The sequence below is a fragment of the Panthera leo genome, chromosome E1 (assembly GCF_018350215.1).
Source record: "Panthera leo isolate Ple1 chromosome E1, P.leo_Ple1_pat1.1, whole genome shotgun sequence".
Classification (NCBI taxonomy): Eukaryota; Metazoa; Chordata; class Mammalia; order Carnivora; family Felidae; genus Panthera; species Panthera leo.
Genome location: NC_056692.1, coordinates 35,027,196 through 35,045,879, shown reverse-complemented (window position 1 = coordinate 35,045,879; position 18,684 = coordinate 35,027,196). Strand labels below are relative to the sequence as shown.

At 59.2% G+C, this 18,684-nt stretch overlaps 1 protein-coding gene across 1 annotated transcript; it reads left to right on the top strand.

Moving 5' to 3' along the window:
* The first annotated feature begins 3,552 nt into the window (after positions 1–3,552).
* XYLT2 (xylosyltransferase 2) lies at positions 3,553–17,004 on the top strand. Its single transcript, XM_042915000.1, has 11 exons — positions 3,553–3,743; positions 9,769–10,261; positions 10,496–10,671; positions 10,980–11,182; positions 11,610–11,690; positions 11,842–12,058; positions 12,162–12,338; positions 12,577–12,839; positions 13,102–13,297; positions 13,945–14,278; positions 15,793–17,004. Exons 1-11 carry the CDS (start codon positions 3,609–3,611, stop codon positions 16,113–16,115), a joined length of 2,598 nt encoding a protein of 865 aa, XP_042770934.1. The 5' UTR covers positions 3,553–3,608; the 3' UTR covers positions 16,116–17,004.
* The last annotated feature ends 1,680 nt before the right edge of the window (positions 17,005–18,684 follow it).

The window sequence follows — 18,684 nt, the reverse complement described above, 5'->3', positions numbered from 1 at the left end:
CTCGGACAGTGCTGCTGGAAATGTGAATTGTCACAGCATTTGGGGAAAGCAAGTTGGCAATGCTATTAAGATTTTAAATTCTTGGGGTGCCTGGGTGGCTCAGTCGGTTAAGCGTCTGACTTCAGCTCAGGTCACGATCTCGTGGTTTGTGGGTTCGAGCCCCCCATCGGGCTCTGTGCTGAGAGCTTGGAGCCTGGAGCCTGCTTCAGATTCTCTCTCTCTCTCTGCCCCTCCCCTCCTCTCTCTCTCTCTCTTGAAAATGAATAAACATTAAAAAAAAAAAAAGATTTAAAATTCCTTCCCCCCTCCCCCCCCAAGCCATTTCTGGGAAACTCTACCATAGAAATAAAAGTGTCAGTGCATAGGGATATGCATAGAACCAGGTTTACCAAAGCCTTGTTGGTAGTGGTAAAAGCTATAAACCAAGTGAATGCCCATTCAAGAAGCGATGGAGGTAAGATAAGGGCGCCTGGGTGGCTCAGTCGGTTAAGCATCCGACTTCGACTCAGACCTGATCTCACCATTCACGCGTTCAAGCCCCGCATGGGCTCTGTGCTGACAGCTCAGAGCCTGGAGCCTGCTTCAAATTGTGTCTCCCTCTCTCTACCCCTCCCCCACGTGCACTCTGTGTGTCTGTCTCTCTTAAAAATAAACATTAAAAAATTTAAAAAAGGGGGGGGGCAGATGGAGGGGTGCCTTGGTGGCTCAGTTGGTTGAGTGTCTGCCTCTTGGTTTTGGTTCAGATCATGATCTTGCAGTCAGGGCATCGATCCCTGAGCTGGGCTCTGCACTGAACCTGAAGCCTGCTTGGGATTCTCTGTCTCTCTCTGCCCCTCCCTCGCTCACACTCTCTCCATCTCTCTCAAAAATAAATAAACTTTAAAAAAAAAAGATGGCCCTTAAAAAAAGAAAAAAAAAAGAAGGGATGGGATATTATGTAGTCATTTAAAAAAAATAATGGGTTAGGGGCACCTGAACGGCTCAGTCGTTTGAGTCTTGACTTCAGCTCAGGTCATGATCTCGCAATTCGTGAGTTTGAGCCCCACATCAGACTCGCTGCTGTCAGCACAGAGCCTGCTTCAGATCCTCTGTCCCCCTCTCCCTGCCCCTCCCCCGCTAGCTCTCTCTCACAAACAAATAAAACGTTTAAAAATAAAAATTAAATAAATAAAAAAAGAATGGTTTACACCTGTCTCATCCGACTTGGGGGACTTTCTACTATGTATTTATGGTTAAGGGAAAGAAGCAAAATACAGAGAAGTGAGTGTAATATGATTGAATTTTTTAAATATAATGACACTCCTCCCTCCCCCACCAAAAAAGTCTGTGTGTGTGTGTGTGTGTGTGTGTGTGTGTGTGTGTGTGTGTGTTATTAGGAGAAAGATGAAAGGAAGGAAATTAGGAAAGAAAGAAAGAAGCAAGGAAGTAAACCAAGCTGTTAACATGGTGGGAAAGTAAGAAAAACCCTTGAAAATATTTGAAAACCATGTAATATGACCCCATCTGTGCAAAGTTATGTACACATAAAGAGATGGCAGAAAAGAGGGTCACCAAAATATTAATGATGATTATCTTGAGGGATGGGATTGCAGGTGACTTTTACTTTATTATATTTTTTCTGTGTTTTAAATGTCATACGATGAGTATATATTATTTAAATGATCAGTGGAAAATAAAGCTATTTTCAGTGTGTGTGTGTGGGGGGGGGCAGTATTGGCAGGTAGAAGTCCCTAGGGGACCTGATTTAATGAGCACACAAGATCAATATTTAATTAACATATCAATTGCTGGCGTGTCAACTGATGTTTTCCAAAATCCTTGAGGTATAGGTTCTCTTAAGTAGCCAAACTGTCATCTGAAACATTGTTTACAATTCTCCCACTTAACTAACGCTGAAGAATGGAATGATTACAAATACCAAAGGGGCAGGAGATGATTAAAGTAGGTCTTAAATTTAAGTGCCATCAAATACTGGATCTCCTGTACTCAACACAGCTTAGAATTTCCTCATCAGGTTTATCTCCTGGCCACTTGCAACATTTACATTGCTTTAAAAAATATATATAGGGGCACCTGGGTGGCTCAGTGGGTTGAGCATCGGACTTCGGCTCAGGTCACAATCTCAGGGCTGGTGAGTTCCAGCCCCGCATCGGGCTCTGTGCTGACAGCTCGGAGCCTGGAGCCTGCCTTGGATTCTGTGTCTCCTTCTCTCTGCTTCTTCCCCTCTTGCACTCTGTCTCTCTCTCTCTCTCAAAAATAAATAAACGTTCAAATATATATATATATATATATATATATATATTAACGATTTCTTTTTCCAGACCACTCTGTAGTGGATCTTAAAGTCTTTATTTTCAATCCTCCAATTTGGTTTTGCTCTTTTTATTGCTTTGTCCCCACGGTGTTTGGCATTGGCTGGGCATGCACTTTTCGGTGGGCACTGCTTTCCCTCCTCTTGGCCCTCTCTCTGTGGACATGCCAGGTTCAGGGGAGGGCTGTGGGTGTTTAGACCTTGTCTACACTGTGCTTGAACATGCCAGACTCTCAAAAACTGTTAGGGTCAGCTGGTTAAACAGCAAGTTGGGCTTCGCCTCCTCTTTCTTTTGAAACATTTCTTGAGCACTGCTAGGTGTCCAATGTCAAGCCAAGAATTCAAAGGTGAATGAGGCAGGATCCCAGAGAAATCACGACCCGCTATGTAGTTAGTGCTCAACTGCACAGTGTTGGGGAAGCACTTGGTGGGAGGGATGTCACTGATGGGGAGGCGGAAGGAGGCAGGCAACATCTGCTAGCACTTGGCAAAGAGATCAGATATGCAAAGGTCTAATGGTTCTCCAGGTGTAACCCCAGACTAGCAGCATCGGCATCACCCGGGAACTTGTTGAAAATTCTAAATCTCGGGGCCCCACTCCCGACCTACCAAAGCAGAAATTTTGGGGTGGGAACCTATCATGGTCCTCCAGGAGCATCCGATGAACCCTAGAATTTGAGAACCCCCGGCTCCAGTAGAGGCCTTAAGATCCTTAGGATGAAAAGAAGAGGCAAGAGGAAACGAGGCTCTGTGCAAAGCCTCGGGTGCCAGTCAAGGGGGTTAGACTTTGCCCCGTGGGCGCGGCCCTTCAGGGTTTCTAAGCAGGGGCCTGTGGCGTTTATACACTCTCTCAACTCGGCATTTCTGGGAGCTTTAGCATTCTCTGCGCGCCCAGGGCGGAGAGCTGATCAGCAGGGGGCTGAGTTGCCCCACCTCCGGCGACACCAGGCGGCGAGCAAGACAGAGGTCGGGCCGCAGACCTCTCCGCAAGCCGGTTTGCCATCCTGGAGCAGGTGTGCGCCCACGGGGACCGGGCCACGGACGAAGACCGGGGAGGCACCACCAGGGAGGCGGACCCCGCACGGGCCGGGCCCGCGGCTCTGCGACCCCAGGCTCCGCCCCTGGCCTGCGGGGCGCGGCATTTCTGGCCCGTGGACCCCGCCCCCTGCCCCGCCCCGCCCCGGCGCGCGCCAGGCCCGCCTCCTATGGGGGGGCCCACCGGCTCCGTCCGCGCCCAGGCGCGCGCCCGCGGCCGGGTTGCAGGGCTGGGCGCGCGCCCCGCGTCCCGGGCAGGAAGATGGTGGCGAGCGCGCGGGTGCAGAAGCTGGTGCGGCGCTACAAGCTGGCGATCGCCACGGCGCTGGCCATCCTGCTGCTGCAGGGCCTGGTGGTGTGGAGCTTCAGCGGCCTGGAGGAAGACGAGCCGGGCGAGGTGCTCCGACGGCCGGGCGGGCAGGCGGGCAGGCCGGGCGCGGGGGCGCGCGGGGTCCTGGCGGGGCTGCGGGCGGCCCGGGCCAGGGAAGTGGGGCACCGGCCGCGTGCGTGCTGGCGCGGGCGGCCGCGGGGAGCAGGACATCAGACCCCTGGTGCCCCTTTCCCAGGAGGGCCCCAGGGACTGCGCGCGGAGGCGGTGCGTGACCCGGAGGCCCGGGCCTCGGGCGGGCAGGGGGCCGGGGCGGGAGGAGCGGGTATCGGTGGGGTGGTCTCCGTCCCGGGGAGCTATGAAGGTCAGGCGCGGGGAGCAGGACCGGGAGGCGGGGCCGGGCCCGAGCCTGCTCGGAGGTGGGGAGCCCCAGGCCAAACTTTCTGAAGTTGGGAGGGGGCGGGGGTGTGCGTGTCGTAGGCGGAGGAGCGGGGCCGAGGGACCCCGGGCATCGGCGCCCAGCTGCGCCTGACGGGCTGCCGCCAATGGGGAGGTGGAGCCCTGGGCTGGAACTCAGTACAGCAACTGAGGGAACAGGGAGTGACCCCGAGGAAGAGAACTGAGAGTGTGTCCCCCAGGTGTGGTTTTCTTAGCCTGGGGTCTGAAGAAAAGTCGTGGGTCTTCAGGAGGAGATGGTCGGGAGAAGTGAGCCGGTGAGTGGCCTCAGGACATTAGGGAATGGGGGTGAGGGGAGTGAGGGGGGGCCTCTAGCCCTTAGGGAATGGGGACGGCATCAGCTGGTTCAGCAGAGACTCAGGCCCGGGAGCAGGGACAAACCTGTCCAGCTCAGTACCCAGGTCCCTGCCTTGAGGGTGTCACTCACTCGTGGCTGGGTTCAGCTGGAGGCCCATACACGTCCCCTCCCAGGGTGTTCAGGAAGGGTCCAGTGGGGTCTGAGGCCATTCTAGAGGGTCCAAACCCTGGTCCTAAGCTGTGGACCAGAGGACAAGGCTTCCCTGCCCCTACCCCCACCCCGTCGGTTCTGGTGCCTCTAGGGCTCTGAGTCAGACACTCTGCTTGGCATCTCCTCTTGGGCCTCTCCACCTGGCAGTCAGAAGGCCAAGAGAGGCTCCATGTTCACTTCCCCTTACGGCATCTCAGTGGTCAGGAAGGCCTGGTATGGAGACTGGGAGAAGGGCTGCCCTTGCCTTTCTGGGGAGAACCAAGAGGCTGGGAGGGTGAAGGAGCTGGAACAGAGTCAGGTGAGACCACAACTCCAAGAGGAGCAGAGGGGGGTGGGTGGGGGGGAGGGGGGGAGGCTGGCTCTGTGACACCCAAAGGGAGTGAGCTTGTTCTGTGTGGACCCATAAGTAGGAGGAAGACGAAGAGTGTTTGGGGGTCAGTGTGAGGAGACTGGGCAGATGAGATGTTCCCAGGCGCCCTAGGCTGCTGAGGCAGTTAGGGAACCCTCTGATCCTGGAGTCTGTGAGTAGACACCAGTGACCACTGTGGGGAGGGCTGTGGCACAGCATCGGAAGCTTCTCAGAAACAAATGGCCCTGAGCTGCGTGGCTCCGTGAGTCTCCCAATGGGCTAAGAGATTGTCCAGGCCTCAAATCCCGGCTGCCCTGCCCATAGCCTGGGGCGGAGAACTGGGGAGTAGAGCAGTTGGGGTCCCACCACCCCACCTCCTTCTCCCAGGTTCCTGGTAGAAGCTGACAGGGCTGGACTGGACTGGAACAGAAACGATGCCCGATGACCTAAACGTTGGGCGGTCCAGGCAGCCATTGGTGCTTGGACCCCTTCAGCGGCCACCTCGCTAGAGCTCAAGGCTTTCCAGGCAGCCTAGCATAGAGCTTAGGAAGGTGGGTGCTGAAGTTGTACCGCCCCAGCTCCTCCACGTCCTGTGTGTGTTTCCAGCCTTGCTGCTAAGTGGCAGGGAGACCCCGGGCCAATCACCTAACCTCTTTCCGTGTCCTCATCAGTGCTCCCTCTCGGGAGGGGGTAATAATAGCCCCTCTCTCATTGGGTGATTATGAAGACTAAAAATGAAAATGAAAATGATACCTGGGAAGAACTTGCAGGAGTTCCTGGCACAAGCTAAGCCGTCAGGAAGTAACTCTTGCTATTATCTCAGTGCTACACACTGGGAATAGGGATTCATTAGCCAGCCAGCCATTCAGTCAGTCAGTCAACAAACACTTGTTCACTCCTCCTTAGTAGCAGCAGGTGCTGTGCTAATACTGGGGCTACAAAAATAAAGCAGGGGCGCCTGGGTGGCTCAGTCGCTTAAGCATCCGACTTCAGCTCAAGTCATGATCTCACGGTTCGTGAGTTCGAGCCCTGCGTCAGGCTCTGTGCTGACAGCTCGGATCCTAGAGCCTGCTTCAGATTCTGTTTCTCCCTTTCCCTCTGCCCTTCCCCCACTCTCTCTCTCTCTCTCTCTCTCTCTCTCTCAAAAATAAATAAAACATTAAAAAAAAATTAAAAAAAAGAAAGAAAGAAAGGGACAAGGCCTGGGCCCTGAAGGGCAGACAGAGTGCAGGGAGAGACTGACAGCAGAAAGGCAACTCAGTGGCAAAGGGGTTGTTGGAGCTTGGTGAGGGAAGGCTTTGGCAGGAAGTGGTATGTGAGCTCAAGAAGCCAGTCATCCGAGTTTGGGCAGAGGCCCCGAGGAGAATGGGCTTAGCTGGGTGCCTTCGAGGAATGGGAAGAAGGGTGTGGCCTGCTCCCTGGAGGAAGGTTCAAGAGTTAGCCTGGGGCACATCCTAGAGACCCTTAGGGAGGGCTCGGGGTTTTGCTGTAAGTGAAGTGGGAAGGTATCGGAGGGGTTGCAGCGGCGTTGGGGTCAGATGGTGCCTTTCAGACGCACACTCTGTCCATCTGTGGAGGGGCTAGAAGGCAGACCAAGGCTGACCATTACCATCCAAAGAGCCACTTTACGGCTTTAAAAGCTTTCACAAACATGGTCTCACCACTTAACTTTAAACACCGTCTGAGAAGTCTGAAGGTGGTAGGATGTGGGGTAAGCCATTCTGCGTTGTCTGCCTCCCAGGCTCAGAGAAGGATGCCAAGCAGGACTGCAGGGCCAGGAAATGGCAGAGGACTTTGAATGCCTCCTCAGTGGGGAGGAGGCACCTCGGAGGCCAGAATGCATCCAGGTCAGAGGGCGAGTCCCTCCCCCTCAGTAATCAGAGGGGACCCTGACCTCCGGGCTACTGAGGATCGTCCCTTTGGGGGCACAAGTAGGGGCCCCGCTGATGCCCCCATGAACACTGGTGGGAGGGAGCAGAGGTGGGGGCTGGCTGCCCAGCAGGGGCCCCCTCCCGGTCCTCACTGCTGCCTCTAGGGCCCCCAGCTTCCTCTGGGATTGACCTTCTCAGGGTCAGCCAGCTCCCTGCTGCAGTGCAGGGCACCAGCCCGCCCATCTCCTCCCACATCCCGTCCCCCACCGCAGCCAGCCTGGCCGTGTGCCCCGTGCCCTGCCCTCTTGACCAACTTCCTGCCTCGCTGGTGCTGGCTTCCACCCCGAGAGCCCACAGCTGCTCTGCCGTCTCTGTCCACCTGACTTCTGCCCACCGTGCCGCCAGGCCACCCATCACCGGGTCGACATACACTCAGCGCCACGGAGCTGCTTTCTCCTTTCCTGGGGGCTGCCCAGGCCAGGGCGCCCTCCCCACCCTACCCGTCGCTCTTGTAGCGTCTCCTCAGACGGGGACAGACGCCCGGAGCTCTCATGGGGCACCTCTCAAGAGATCAGAGGGCCGGCTGGGTGCCGTGCACGGAGAGTGCGGGCGCCTGGGTGGAGGAGCGGGGCGCGGACCCTGCCATGCGAGGTGCCTGCCGTGTTTTGACAGGGGAGGGGAGAAAGGGCCTAGGGAGGGGAGGGGCAGGGAACACTCACTCAACCCAGCGTCCAAAATGTCTGAGCGCCTTTGCGCCTCTCCTGACTTCCTCCAGTGATAGTAACAGCGGTAATAATAAGGATGTCAGGAGCTACTGAAGGCTGAGCCTGTCTCAAGAACTTTATATTCATTCATTCCTCCATTCGACAAATATTTTGGGAGTGTCTGCCTTTGCCAGACATGCTTCTGGGCGCTGGAAGGCACTGGTTGAGGAAACAGCGAAAGCCCTGTCCTCGTGGAGGTTGTGTTCCTATGAGCGGAGAGACACGGGAAAACACAATATGGATACATTATAGGATAAGAGGAGGAAGTAAGTGCTGTGGGGAAGGTAAAGTGGAGGCTGAGGGAGAGCTGGAGTTGAAATGCAGCGGTCAGGATGGGCCTTGCTGAGAAGATGCCATCTGAGCAAAGAATTGAAGGGGGCAAGGCATGAGCTATGGAGACATCTGTGGGGGGGGGAGGCATTCCAGGCACAGGGGACAGTGTGTGGCCAGTGGCGTGGAGGGACAGCGGGAAGGCCACTGTGGTTGGAGGAGAGTGGGCGTGAAGAGAGGTTAGTAGGAGATGAGGTCAGAGGGGGAGGGTGGTGGGAGGGACAGCCAGACCGCAGCTCTTGTGGCCTCTGTGGGCTCCTGGAGGGGCTTTGGGGTTTCACGCTCGGTGGGGAGGCCAGGGGTGGTTTGGAGCAGGGGTTGGCGAGACGGGGCTTGTTTTAACAGGAACACTGGCTACTACTGCGATGGGAACAGACCATCGGGAAACCAGAGTAGGAGCAGGGGGACCAGGGACACCGGCCAGGGAGGCCGTGGAAACCCCGGGAGGGCACCCGGCGGCTGAGTAGGGAGGGTGCTGTGGACCAGCAGGTGATGCTGCTGAAAGGCCAGGCCAGAAAAGGCCTGTGGCCTGTGCGGTACTCCTGGGGGCTGGGGGGACCCACAGAGGGGTCACAAGGGAGCAGCGGAGGGCCGGTGGAGACGGCTCCTTCCAGCACACTCTCTTGTGCTCTATCTCACTTACGCTCACACCTCCGTCCCCCCTTTAGAGCTGAGGGACCTGCTCAGAGGAGGTAGGTGGCCAGGGGGACAGTCACACAGTGCCTCCTGCTCTTCCCACGTCTCAGCCGCCAGACAGCAGCCAGGTGTCCTACTCCACCAGACGCTGGGAGGTGGGGCTGGTGTGACAGTCTCTCACCTGGGAGCTCTGCCTGCGCCCTCGGGGGCAAATGGGGTGTTTGCACGAGGGGGCTTGGAGCTGGATCATGAAGGATGGGTGGGATGGGGGGGTGGAGGAGGGGACAGAGGGAGCTGGGAAGAGAGTGCCGGTTTGAGAAGAGGCAGGGGAGCCAGGAAGCAGGGTGAGGTGGCCGGGACAGATTTCCCTCCGGGAGAGAACCCACCGAGAGGAGCGGTGAGGGGCCGGCCTCCAGCTGCGGGCGCCTTGAGGCTCAGCCTCAGCCCTCCGGCCAGTGACGGCATGCGGCAGTGGTCCACGCCATTCACATTAGCTGGCCACGGCTCCCTCCGAGCTGCGCCGTTGCCTGAAGCCCTTCCTTCTGCCCCCCTCCTAACACCGGAGTCAGGCCTGCTCGGTGGTCTGACGGCTTTGCCGGCCCAGCTCCGGCTCCCGCCCCCGCATCGCCCACGGGTCTTACCCCCCAGGGAAAGTCACACACTCTGACTCCCTCTTGGTCTCTGCCTCCCAGAGAGCCCAACGAATACGGTGTCTCCCCCCCCGCCCCCCACCAGGCACGGTCCATTCACTCGCACGGCCTCCACACTCCCACGTGGAAACGCTGTAGTTGGCGGGATGCTTTCTTCCTGTCTCTTCCGAGCCAGGCCTGGGTGTGACCCTGGCGTCCTCGGCCGGGCCCACCCACCCTTCTTTTGTGACATACGTGGACATCGTATTTGCTGGGAAAGAGGGTGGTATTTGATGCCCAAGCACAGGGGGGACGCACAGGTGCCCTGTGGTCTGGGCATGTGGGGACAGGGGTGCAGTGGTGCCGTGGACGTAGGATGGCACTTCTTCGGCCAGCTGGTTGGAGAAGCCCCTCGGCGGACATTGTTGCTCGTGCAGAGTCCTCCCATGAGGAGCACTCACTGGGTGCAGGGTGGCAGGGGCCAGCAGGGAGCTAAGGGAGCAGGAGGAGGGTGACCGTCCCTGTGACCTGTGTTTGCCTGTCTCTTACAGAAAGGAAGGCAGAGAAAGCCGCGGCCGCTGGACCCCAGCGAGGGCTCCAAGGACACAGACAGTTCAGCTGGGCGGCGGGGCAGCGCGGGCAGAAGACATGGGCGCTGGCGGGGTCGCGCTGAGAGCCCCGGCATGCCCGTGGCCAAGGTGGTACGGGCTGTGACCAGCCGGCACAGAGCCAACCGCCGGGTCCCGCCAGCCCCACCCCCGGAGGCCCCAGGCCGCCAGAACCTCAGTGGGGCAGCAGCCGGGGAGGCGCTGGTCGGGGCAGCTGGTTTCCCGCCACACGGAGACACGGGGAGCGTGGAGGGCGCCTCCCAGCCCACGGACAACGGCTTCACCCCTAAGTGTGAGATTGTGGGCAAGGACGCGCTGTCTGCCCTGGCCCGGGCCAGCTCCAAGCAGTGCCAGCAGGAGATCGCCAATGTGGTGTGCCTGCACCAGGCCGGGAGCCTCATGCCCAAGGCTGTGCCCCGGCACTGCCAGCTGGCTGGTAAGAGTACGAGACAGGCACGGGCGCAGGGGTGGCAGGGTCTTCACCTCATTTCTCAGAGGAAGAAGGCTCAGAGGGGCTCACCTCCCTGGCTAAGCCGGTGACAACCTGTGCTGAGTGGCAGAGGCGGCGCTGGGACCAGGGAGCGTCGGGCGGGCGGTCCCTCTTCCCATCTCGCCCCCGCCCCGTGGCCTGGGGAGGGGCCTCACTGATGCCCCTGGTCTCTCCTCTCAGGGAAGATGAGCCCCGGCATCCAGTGGGACGAAGTCCGGGCCCAGCAGCCCGTGGACGGCCCCCCGGTCCGAATCGCCTACATGCTGGTGGTTCACGGCCGTGCCATCCGCCAGCTAAAGCGTCTCCTCAAGGCTGTCTACCATGAGCAGCATTTCTTTTACATCCACGTAGACAAGGTACTGTGGGGGGGGGGGGGGGGGGCGGGGGGTAACCACACAGGCATCTGAGCGAGCGGCACCAAGACCCAGAAGGTCACAGATGGACAGGGTCTCTGATCTGCTCAGGTGGCCCGGAGAGAGGCGAGCAGGCCTAGAACATGGGGAATGGCCAGCACAAGGCGACATAGCCAGTTAGGAGCTGAGTCCTGCCCGGTGCTCTCTCCATTCCACGTCACTTGTCCCCGGGGGTGGGGTGGGGTGGGGTGGGGGAGGCTGTGATACCGGGGGTCCCCTATGGCTACTGAGTCTCGCCCACCTGCCCCCAGCGTTCCAACTACCTGCACCGCGAGGTGGTAGAGCTGGCCCGGCGGTACGATAATGTGCGGGTGACGCCCTGGCGCATGGTCACCATTTGGGGTGGGGCCAGCCTGCTGAGGATGTATCTGCGCAGCATGCGGGACCTGCTGGAGGTGCCCGGCTGGGCCTGGGACTTCTTCATCAACCTCAGTGCCACCGACTACCCGACCAGGTGCAGGGCAGTGCTCTGAATCCCGCAGAGCAGAGGGCGGCCCTTGGGGGTGCTTGGGGTGGGAGGGGCCTGATAGACTCCTTCCCTTCCCCCCACCCCCCCACACCCAGCCTCATTCCGGTCCCTGGACCACAACCATGTGTTCGGAGAGGGGCTGGTGAAAGGTGATGTCAGGACTGAGAGTGACAAGGGACCAGGGAGCAGGCAGAGGCCCGGACCTGGGTGCTAGCTGAGAGGGCAAGGGGCGGAGGGAGGCTGTGGGTGCCCCCACCCCGGAGCATCATCCGGGGGCAGGGCCAGTGGCTAGGATAGCTCTCCATGAGGCAGGGAGGGGTGGGGAGGGAAGGCAGAGGGTGCTGAGGGGGCTGTGCCCCGGGCCTGAGCCAGGCCCCCTACCCACACCACCCACACCCTTTCCCTTCTCTAGGACAAACGAGGAGCTGGTGGCTTTCCTGTCTAAGAACCGGGACAAGAACTTCCTCAAGTCACATGGCCGGGACAACTCCAGGTGAGGGGGCGGGGCGGTGGGGGGGGTGCCCGGCCAGGGGGCTCGTCAGAGCCCCTCCCACACACGGCCGGTTTGCAAAGCCTGCAAACCAACCACAGACTGAGGCCCACTGGTCCCAAGGTGCCCGAGCGAGCTCGTCTGCCACCCGCAGGTTCATCAAGAAACAGGGCCTAGACCGGCTCTTCCATGAATGTGACTCGCACATGTGGCGCCTGGGCGAGCGGCAGATCCCGGCGGGCATCGTGGTGGATGGCGGCTCCGACTGGTTCGTGCTGACGCGCGGCTTTGTGGAGTACGTGGTATACACGGACGACCCGCTGGTGGCCCAGTTGCGCCAGTTCTACACCTACACGCTGCTCCCTGCGGAGGTGGGTGGCCCAGGTCCCCGGCGAGGCCAGGGAGGCTGCGTGACGGGGTGCCCGAGGCTCACCCTCCACCCTGCCCTGCCCACCTCCCCCCCCCCCCCCACAGTCCTTCTTCCACACGGTGCTGGAGAACAGCCCAGCCTGCGAGAGCCTCGTGGACAACAACCTGCGGGTCACCAACTGGAATCGCAGGCTGGGCTGCAAGTGCCAGTACAAGCACATCGTGGACTGGTGCGGCTGCTCCCCCAACGACTTCAAGCCACAGGACTTCCTCCGGCTGCAGGTGCTTCCCCGTGGCCCCTGCCCCAGCCTCTCTGCGCGCTTCCCAGGGTCGGAAGGGATTCAGGGTCAGCCCACCCGAGCATCTGGGGGGGGCCTCCCCTGGAGCAGCGCCTGGGGCTCCAGGGGGCTTCCCGCGGCAGCAGGAAGGGCCCCAAGAGGCCGGGGAGGGCCCCCACTCCAGCCACGCCATCTGAAGGGGCCTCTGGACCCCTTCACCCTCCTTACCTCTCCCGCTGCAGCAAGTCTCCAGACCCACCTTCTTCGCCCGGAAGTTTGAGTCGACTGTGAACCAGGAGGTACTGGAAATCCTGGACTTCCACCTGTATGGCAGCTACCCCCCGGGCACGCCGGCCCTCAAGGCCTACTGGGAGAACACGTACGACGCGGCCGACGGCCCCAGTGGGCTCAGCGATGTGATGCTCACCGCTTACAACGCCTTTGTCCGCCTCAGCCTGCGCCATGCTGCCGCCGCTGCACCCCCGCTGGCCACCCCCCTCTGCAGGTGAGGCCTCCTTTTGACATAGCTCAGGTCCTCAGGGTGCCCCGTGGGGAGGTCAGTCAGAAAGCGACAGCCCCCGCCCCAGGGAGCCCCCAGTCTGAGGCAGGGAGAAAGGCAAGAGCCAGGCGTGCAGGTGCTGGGGGCGTGAGATTTGGGGTGAAGGAAGCGCCTGGGGACGGGACTCCCCAGAGCCCCCTCCCTGGGACTCCAGGCCAGTCGGGTGTGCTGATGGCATCTCCCTTTCTCCCTGCTGGAACCTTCTTAGGTTTGAGCCCAGGGGCTTGCCGTCCAGCGTGCACCTGTATTTCTATGACGACCATTTCCAGGGCTACCTGGTGACGCAGCCGGTGCAACCCTCAGCCCAGGGGCCGGCAGAGACGCTTGAGATGTGGCTGATGCCCCAGGGGTCGCTGAAGCTGTTGGGGCGCAGTGACCAGGCCAGCCGGCTCCAGAGTTTGGAGGTGGGACAGGTCCTCCCCCTTGCTTTCTCCCGACCCCCAGCAAGACTCAGGGTAGTGGGAAGAGAGGGACAGACCTCAAGGGAGGGAGAAGGACTGGGCTGGGCCTCTCAGGACTGAGTCCATGGGCTCTTTCCCCGTGATGGAACCCTGGTGATGCCCTGTGCTCATGCCTGTGTCTCCCCCGCATGCGCACACTGAGAAGCACCTCCCCACTTGGGGTGCACCGAGGACGTGCAGTGAGCAGGGAGGGGACCGTGGCTGCTCTACGACACGAGCCCAGGCTTCAGAAACTACAGTGATTTTCTTCTGGAGGGACTTTGATATTCCGTTGGACGTTTGAGTGTCCTCTTGCTCTTAGAGGCCTTGGCTTTGTGTGGAGATGGTCTCTGGGCAGGACCTCAAACTTCATCTCTGCCTTACCGCCCCCACCACTGCAGAGCAAGCCAGGACAGGAGTGTAGAACAAATCCGAGAGCTGAGAAAGATACTGAGGAAATCCTAGTCCAAGCCCTTCGTTTTGCAAATGGGGAAACTGAGGCCCAGAAAGATACAGTGCCTGGCCTGAGGTCACACAGAGAGTTAGAGGCAGCATCAGAGTAGAGAGGACTTGCTCCCCAGGCTCCTGCCCAGCTGCCTCCCTCCCTACAGGTCGGCACCGAGTGGGACCCCAAGGAGCGTCTTTTCCGGAACTTTGGGGGGTTGCTGGGGCCGCTGGACGAGCCTGTGGCCATGCAGCGCTGGGCCCGGGGCCCCAACCTCACGGCCACCGTGGTGTGGATTGACCCCACCTACGTGGTGGCCACATCTTACGACATCGCGGTAGACGCGGACACCGAGGTCACGCAGTACAAGCCCCCACTGAGCCGGCCCCTGCGGCCAGGGGCCTGGACTGTTCGACTGCTTCAATTCTGGGAACCCCTGGGCGAGACCCGCTTCCTCGTGCTGCCCTTGACCTTCAACCGCAAACTACCTCTCAGGAAAGGTAAGGATCTAGGCCCAGAAGCCAGATAGAATAGGATTTGCCTGGCAGGTGACCCCAAAAAGCTGACCATCAGAGCTGACCCTCGAGTAGGGAAAGAGGCAGGGTTGGGGCCCTGATGGTCTGGCCCTCAGTGTCCCCGCACTGAGGTAGGGTAGAGAGGCAAGCTTTGGAGTCAGGCAGACTTGGCTGTGAGGTGTAGCTGACACTTTACTTGGTCCTTTATCCTTGGCGAATTATTTGGCCTCCTGAGCCCCAGTCTTACTACGTGTAAGGTAGGAGTGGTACAACTATTGGAGACCTCCTGGGTGTGTGCAACACAAGTCCCCTCAAACTAGCTCAAGTACAAAGGGAAAATTGTTGGAAGAATGCAGGGCGGTCCCCCAGAACCCAGGAAACGTCTCGGGTTTCACCGGGAACCGGAGGTGCTTTGTCTCTGTGGGGCCATCTTGTCCCTCATCCTGTCCCGTCTGTGTGGCAGCCTCAGGCTCTGGCTTCTCAGTACATGATACGTGGCCTCTCAGCGCAGCAGAAACTAACCAGGGCCTCTTGGGGCCCCCGCTCCTCATTCTTGGGACGGCAGATCCGATTGGCCCTCAGTCCGTTGTGTGGCTGGGTGGGCAGGGTCACGTGGCCTACCCCCCACTTGGCTGAGGCTAAGCGAGCAGGCTCTGAACACAGGCAGAGACTGCAGGTTCCCTCGAGAGGGGCCTAGTACAGCCACCGCTCGGGAGATGTGAGGGATGAGTATGTGGGTGAAAATAGCCCGTATCCAGTAGGTGAGCAGGTGCCCAATGGGTAGGTAGAGGTTCCCTTCCTCCGGCTACATCTTATCACAGAGAAAGTGGGTCAGAGCAGGGGTAATCTAGAGAAGGAAGGGTGGGGGGCGCTGTGGCAGATCCAGAGCAGACAAGCCGCACCCCTGCTCTCCTGGGACTCCCAGCCTGATGCAGGAGATGGGGACAGATGGAGGCCGCTGTTGGAGCTGAGCCTTGATGGACTGGAATTTCATAGACAGAGAAGGGCTGTCCTAAGCTGAGGTGTCTGGTGCACAAGGGGAACAGAGAGTCGCAGGAGTAGGATGTAAGGAGCGGTGGGAAGGGAGGCTGGACAAGCGAGCTGGGCCCCAGAGCTGAGGGCCTGAGTGGGGGGCCGTTCATGGCTCTGGGAGCCACTGGAGGTGGTTGAGAAGGGGCACAGGGGACACAGACCAGACCACTACAGGAACATCACCTTATCATCCGTCGTGCCTTGAACCCACCGTTCTACTTAATCCCCAAGTCGGGGATTCAGAGATGACCGCCGTGATTTTTTCAAACTAACAGTTTTACAGGCACAGAAGGTTCGGCAGATGAGCCCGAGGTCATAGGTCACTCAGCCGTACGTGACTCAGTGGTAGAGTTGGGACAGAAGTGGGGGTGCCCAGACCTGAATCTCAAGAGTCTGGCCTTCGTGGCCTCAGTTGGGCGGGGCATGCTTACCACCTATTCTGTGTACCCCCCCCCCCCCCCCGCCAGATGACGCCAGCTGGCTGCACGCCGGGCCACCTCACAACGAGTATATGGAGCAGAGTTTCCAGGGCCTCAGCGGCATCCTGAACCTGCCTCAGCCAGAGCCCGCGGAGGAGGCCGCCCGCCGGCACGCGGAGCTCACGGGCCCGGCACTCGAGGCCTGGACAGATGGGGAGCTGAGCGGCTTCTGGTCTGTGGCCGGACTGTGTGCCATGGGCCCCTCCACCTGCCCCTCCCTGGAGCTCTGCAGACTGACCAGCTGGAGTTCTGTTTTCCCCGACCCCAAATCAGAGCTGGGGCCCGTCAAAGCAGACGGGCGACTCAGGTAGCAGGGCCCCAGCCAGCACCTCCGGATGACCCCGGGGGAAATTGCACCTTACAGACAGCGGAGGGATGTCCCCTCCCTACAGGCAAGAACCAGAGGCCCAGGCAGCACACCCACGCCAGCCATCACGAACCCGCGCGGGCGGCAGCGAAGGTGGGCATCATACTTCCTGCTAATGGTTTTGCTGGGGACCAGAGGTTGGCAGGAGTGTGGGGAGAAGGGCTCCAGCTTCCACGCCCCACTCTTCCTCACTTTTCCTTCTAGGTTTCTTGGGTTTTTTTTGTGTGTGTTTTTGTTTTTGTTTTTAACGGGTGGTAGGGGGAGGAACTGGAAACGAAATTGTGCAATAGGGCTCAGGGCAGCTCCAGGAAGTGGGCCATGGCTCTGGGGAGCAGGGGCCTGACGAGCCCATCTGTTGTTGTTCTGGAGGAGGCTGGGCCTGCCTCACTCTCCAGGGCGTCGTCTCCCAGCCGGGGCCTGTGGTGCTCGTGGCTGAGGCTCTACAGGGGTGCAAGTGCCATGCCAGGCTCTGAGGCCCGGAAAACAGGTGATTCGGGGGAGCGCTGCAGAGCTGGACTCTAGCGGGACAGCCTCTCCTCTTGTAGCCAGGGGACCGTGGAAGAAGGGGTGGGGCTGGTTCTAGGGCTTTCCAGCATGTCCTGCCCCTTGATGGGCAACACAGGGCACCAGGGCCTGCTGAGACCAATGCAAAGTCTCCCAGGTACCCAGAACTGCAAGCAGGGCCTGGGCTCCCGCCCGGGAGGGCGAGCCCTCACAAGCAGTGTGGGAAGAAGGCTCTGTCAGGGCTCTCAGAAGAACCTAGAACAGCATTGTGCCTGACGCTCAGTGTGAAGTCTGAAATATGCAACAGAAGAAATATATCTCTATCTCTCTAAGTCGAGCCTCTGTGTTTTTCCTCCTGGGTGTCGGGAAGCCATCACTGTTGGGCCTTGGAAACGTCTTCGCTGGTATATCTTGGCAGCCGTGAGAAGGTGGAGGTCCCATTTGCCTAGAGTGGGAACGGTTTTAGAATCCAAAAGCCAGAAGGGATACAAGAACCCATCTGAAGCAGCTCCCTCTTTTTCTGGGGGCTAAGCAGGCCCAGAGAGGCTTGGGAGACTTGCACTTTGTCACCCAGTAGGCCGGCACAAAAGCCAGTTCAGTTCTCATGGGTCCTGACCCAGCGCTTCCCTGCAGATGCTGGCTTCTTTGCCGTTGGCATAATGAGGGCCCATCCCACAAGCCCTCCTCACTCTCCTGCCCAGCTCTGAGTTATGGAGCATCCTTGAGAATGGAGGCAGCCCCAGCCACGCCTGATCGTTACTGTTGGAGCTTTAGGGGCAAGAGCCACGGCCCTAAGACCTGGGAGGGCCAGGCTGGAAAGGTCTGTCCAGCCTCCCTCCTCTGCCCAAGGCTTTTCTCCCTCCAACTCTCCCTCCGTTGTCAGCAAGGGCTCCGTATCAGCCCCTCACACCTTACTTAATGCAGGCGCGAGGGTTTCTCAGACCTTTAAAACCGTCCTAACATCACGCCTGGGGACAAAGGGCTCAGTTCCTGCCTAGGCGGCCTCACGCCCAGTTTTCCTAGTTGCCAGAAGAGGGCACCCCTGCCTGCCAGGAACAGCCCTGGGGTTGTGCTTGCAGCCCGCGTGCTGACCCTGCGGGTGGCGTCCCGTGGCATCCTCCCAACCTGTGAGGCAGGAACTTTTAGTACCAGCATGTAGCATGTAGCACATTAGGAAACTGGAATGACGAGCCCACAGCTATCAGGTGGTGGCAGCAAGCCTCACAGACGCCTGCCTCCTGCCTCCGAACCACTCACTACACCCTGCTGCTGTCCTTAGGGCGGCGAACCAGGAAGGAGCCCATAGTAGGATCTCCCAGGAAATAGTGCTCGGGTTAGGGGCTAGGATGACTTTCTTTCCGGCTGCTTTTTTTGTGAACATCTGAAACTCCCCTCCGATTCTCTAGAAAATTTTTTTTTTTTCTTTTCACATCGACTCTCAGGTCGATAAAAAGAAAAATTGCTAACTGGGCCCAGCCTGTTACACACAAGCAGTAAGGGTCAGAACATGAGACTCTGCTGGCTGAGGACTTGCCGTCCAGCGGGCAGGTTTCACCCGGGCTGTGCTGCTGTTAGGCTTAGTGCAACAGTTTCCAAAGTCTTGTCTCTTTAACTTGGTGGGGCGTGAGCGCCATCTCGGCCCCTGCCACACTCACCCCATCACACCAGGCCCTCTGTTACTTATTACTCCGGACTGTCCCTGGGTGTGGGCGTTCTGAGTTTGCACTTTTAGCCTAGTGGCCTGGCATCCTGACTGAGGGTTCAGAGTTCATTGGTGTGAGGAGGGAACCCAGGGAAAGTATGGGCTCAAAGCTCCCCCAGGAGATTGTTTATTTTGAGAGAGAGCGCGAGAGACTGTGCCTGTGCGCACAGGCGGGGGAAGGTCAGAGAGAAGGAGAGACAGAATCCCAAGCAGGCTCCACACCTTCAGAGCAGAGACCGATGCAGAGACCAATGTGGGGCTCAAACTAATGAACCCTAAGATCCTGACCTGAGCAGTCGCCCCTCCC

What these genes read in the sequence shown, in the direction of transcription:
- XYLT2 (XM_042915000.1), top strand. Translation starts at nt 3,609, where the DNA reads ATGGTGGCGAGCGCGCGGGTGCAGAAGCTGGTGCGGCGCTACAAGCTG. An exon ending in CCGGCACTGCCAGCTGGCTG is followed by an intron (nt 10,262 to 10,495) that starts GTAAGAGTACGA and finishes CTCTCCTCTCAG; the next exon opens with GGAAGATGAGCCCCGGCATC. An exon ending in CAAACTACCTCTCAGGAAAG is followed by an intron (nt 14,279 to 15,792) that starts GTAAGGATCTAG and finishes CCCCCCCGCCAG; the next exon opens with ATGACGCCAGCTGGCTGCAC.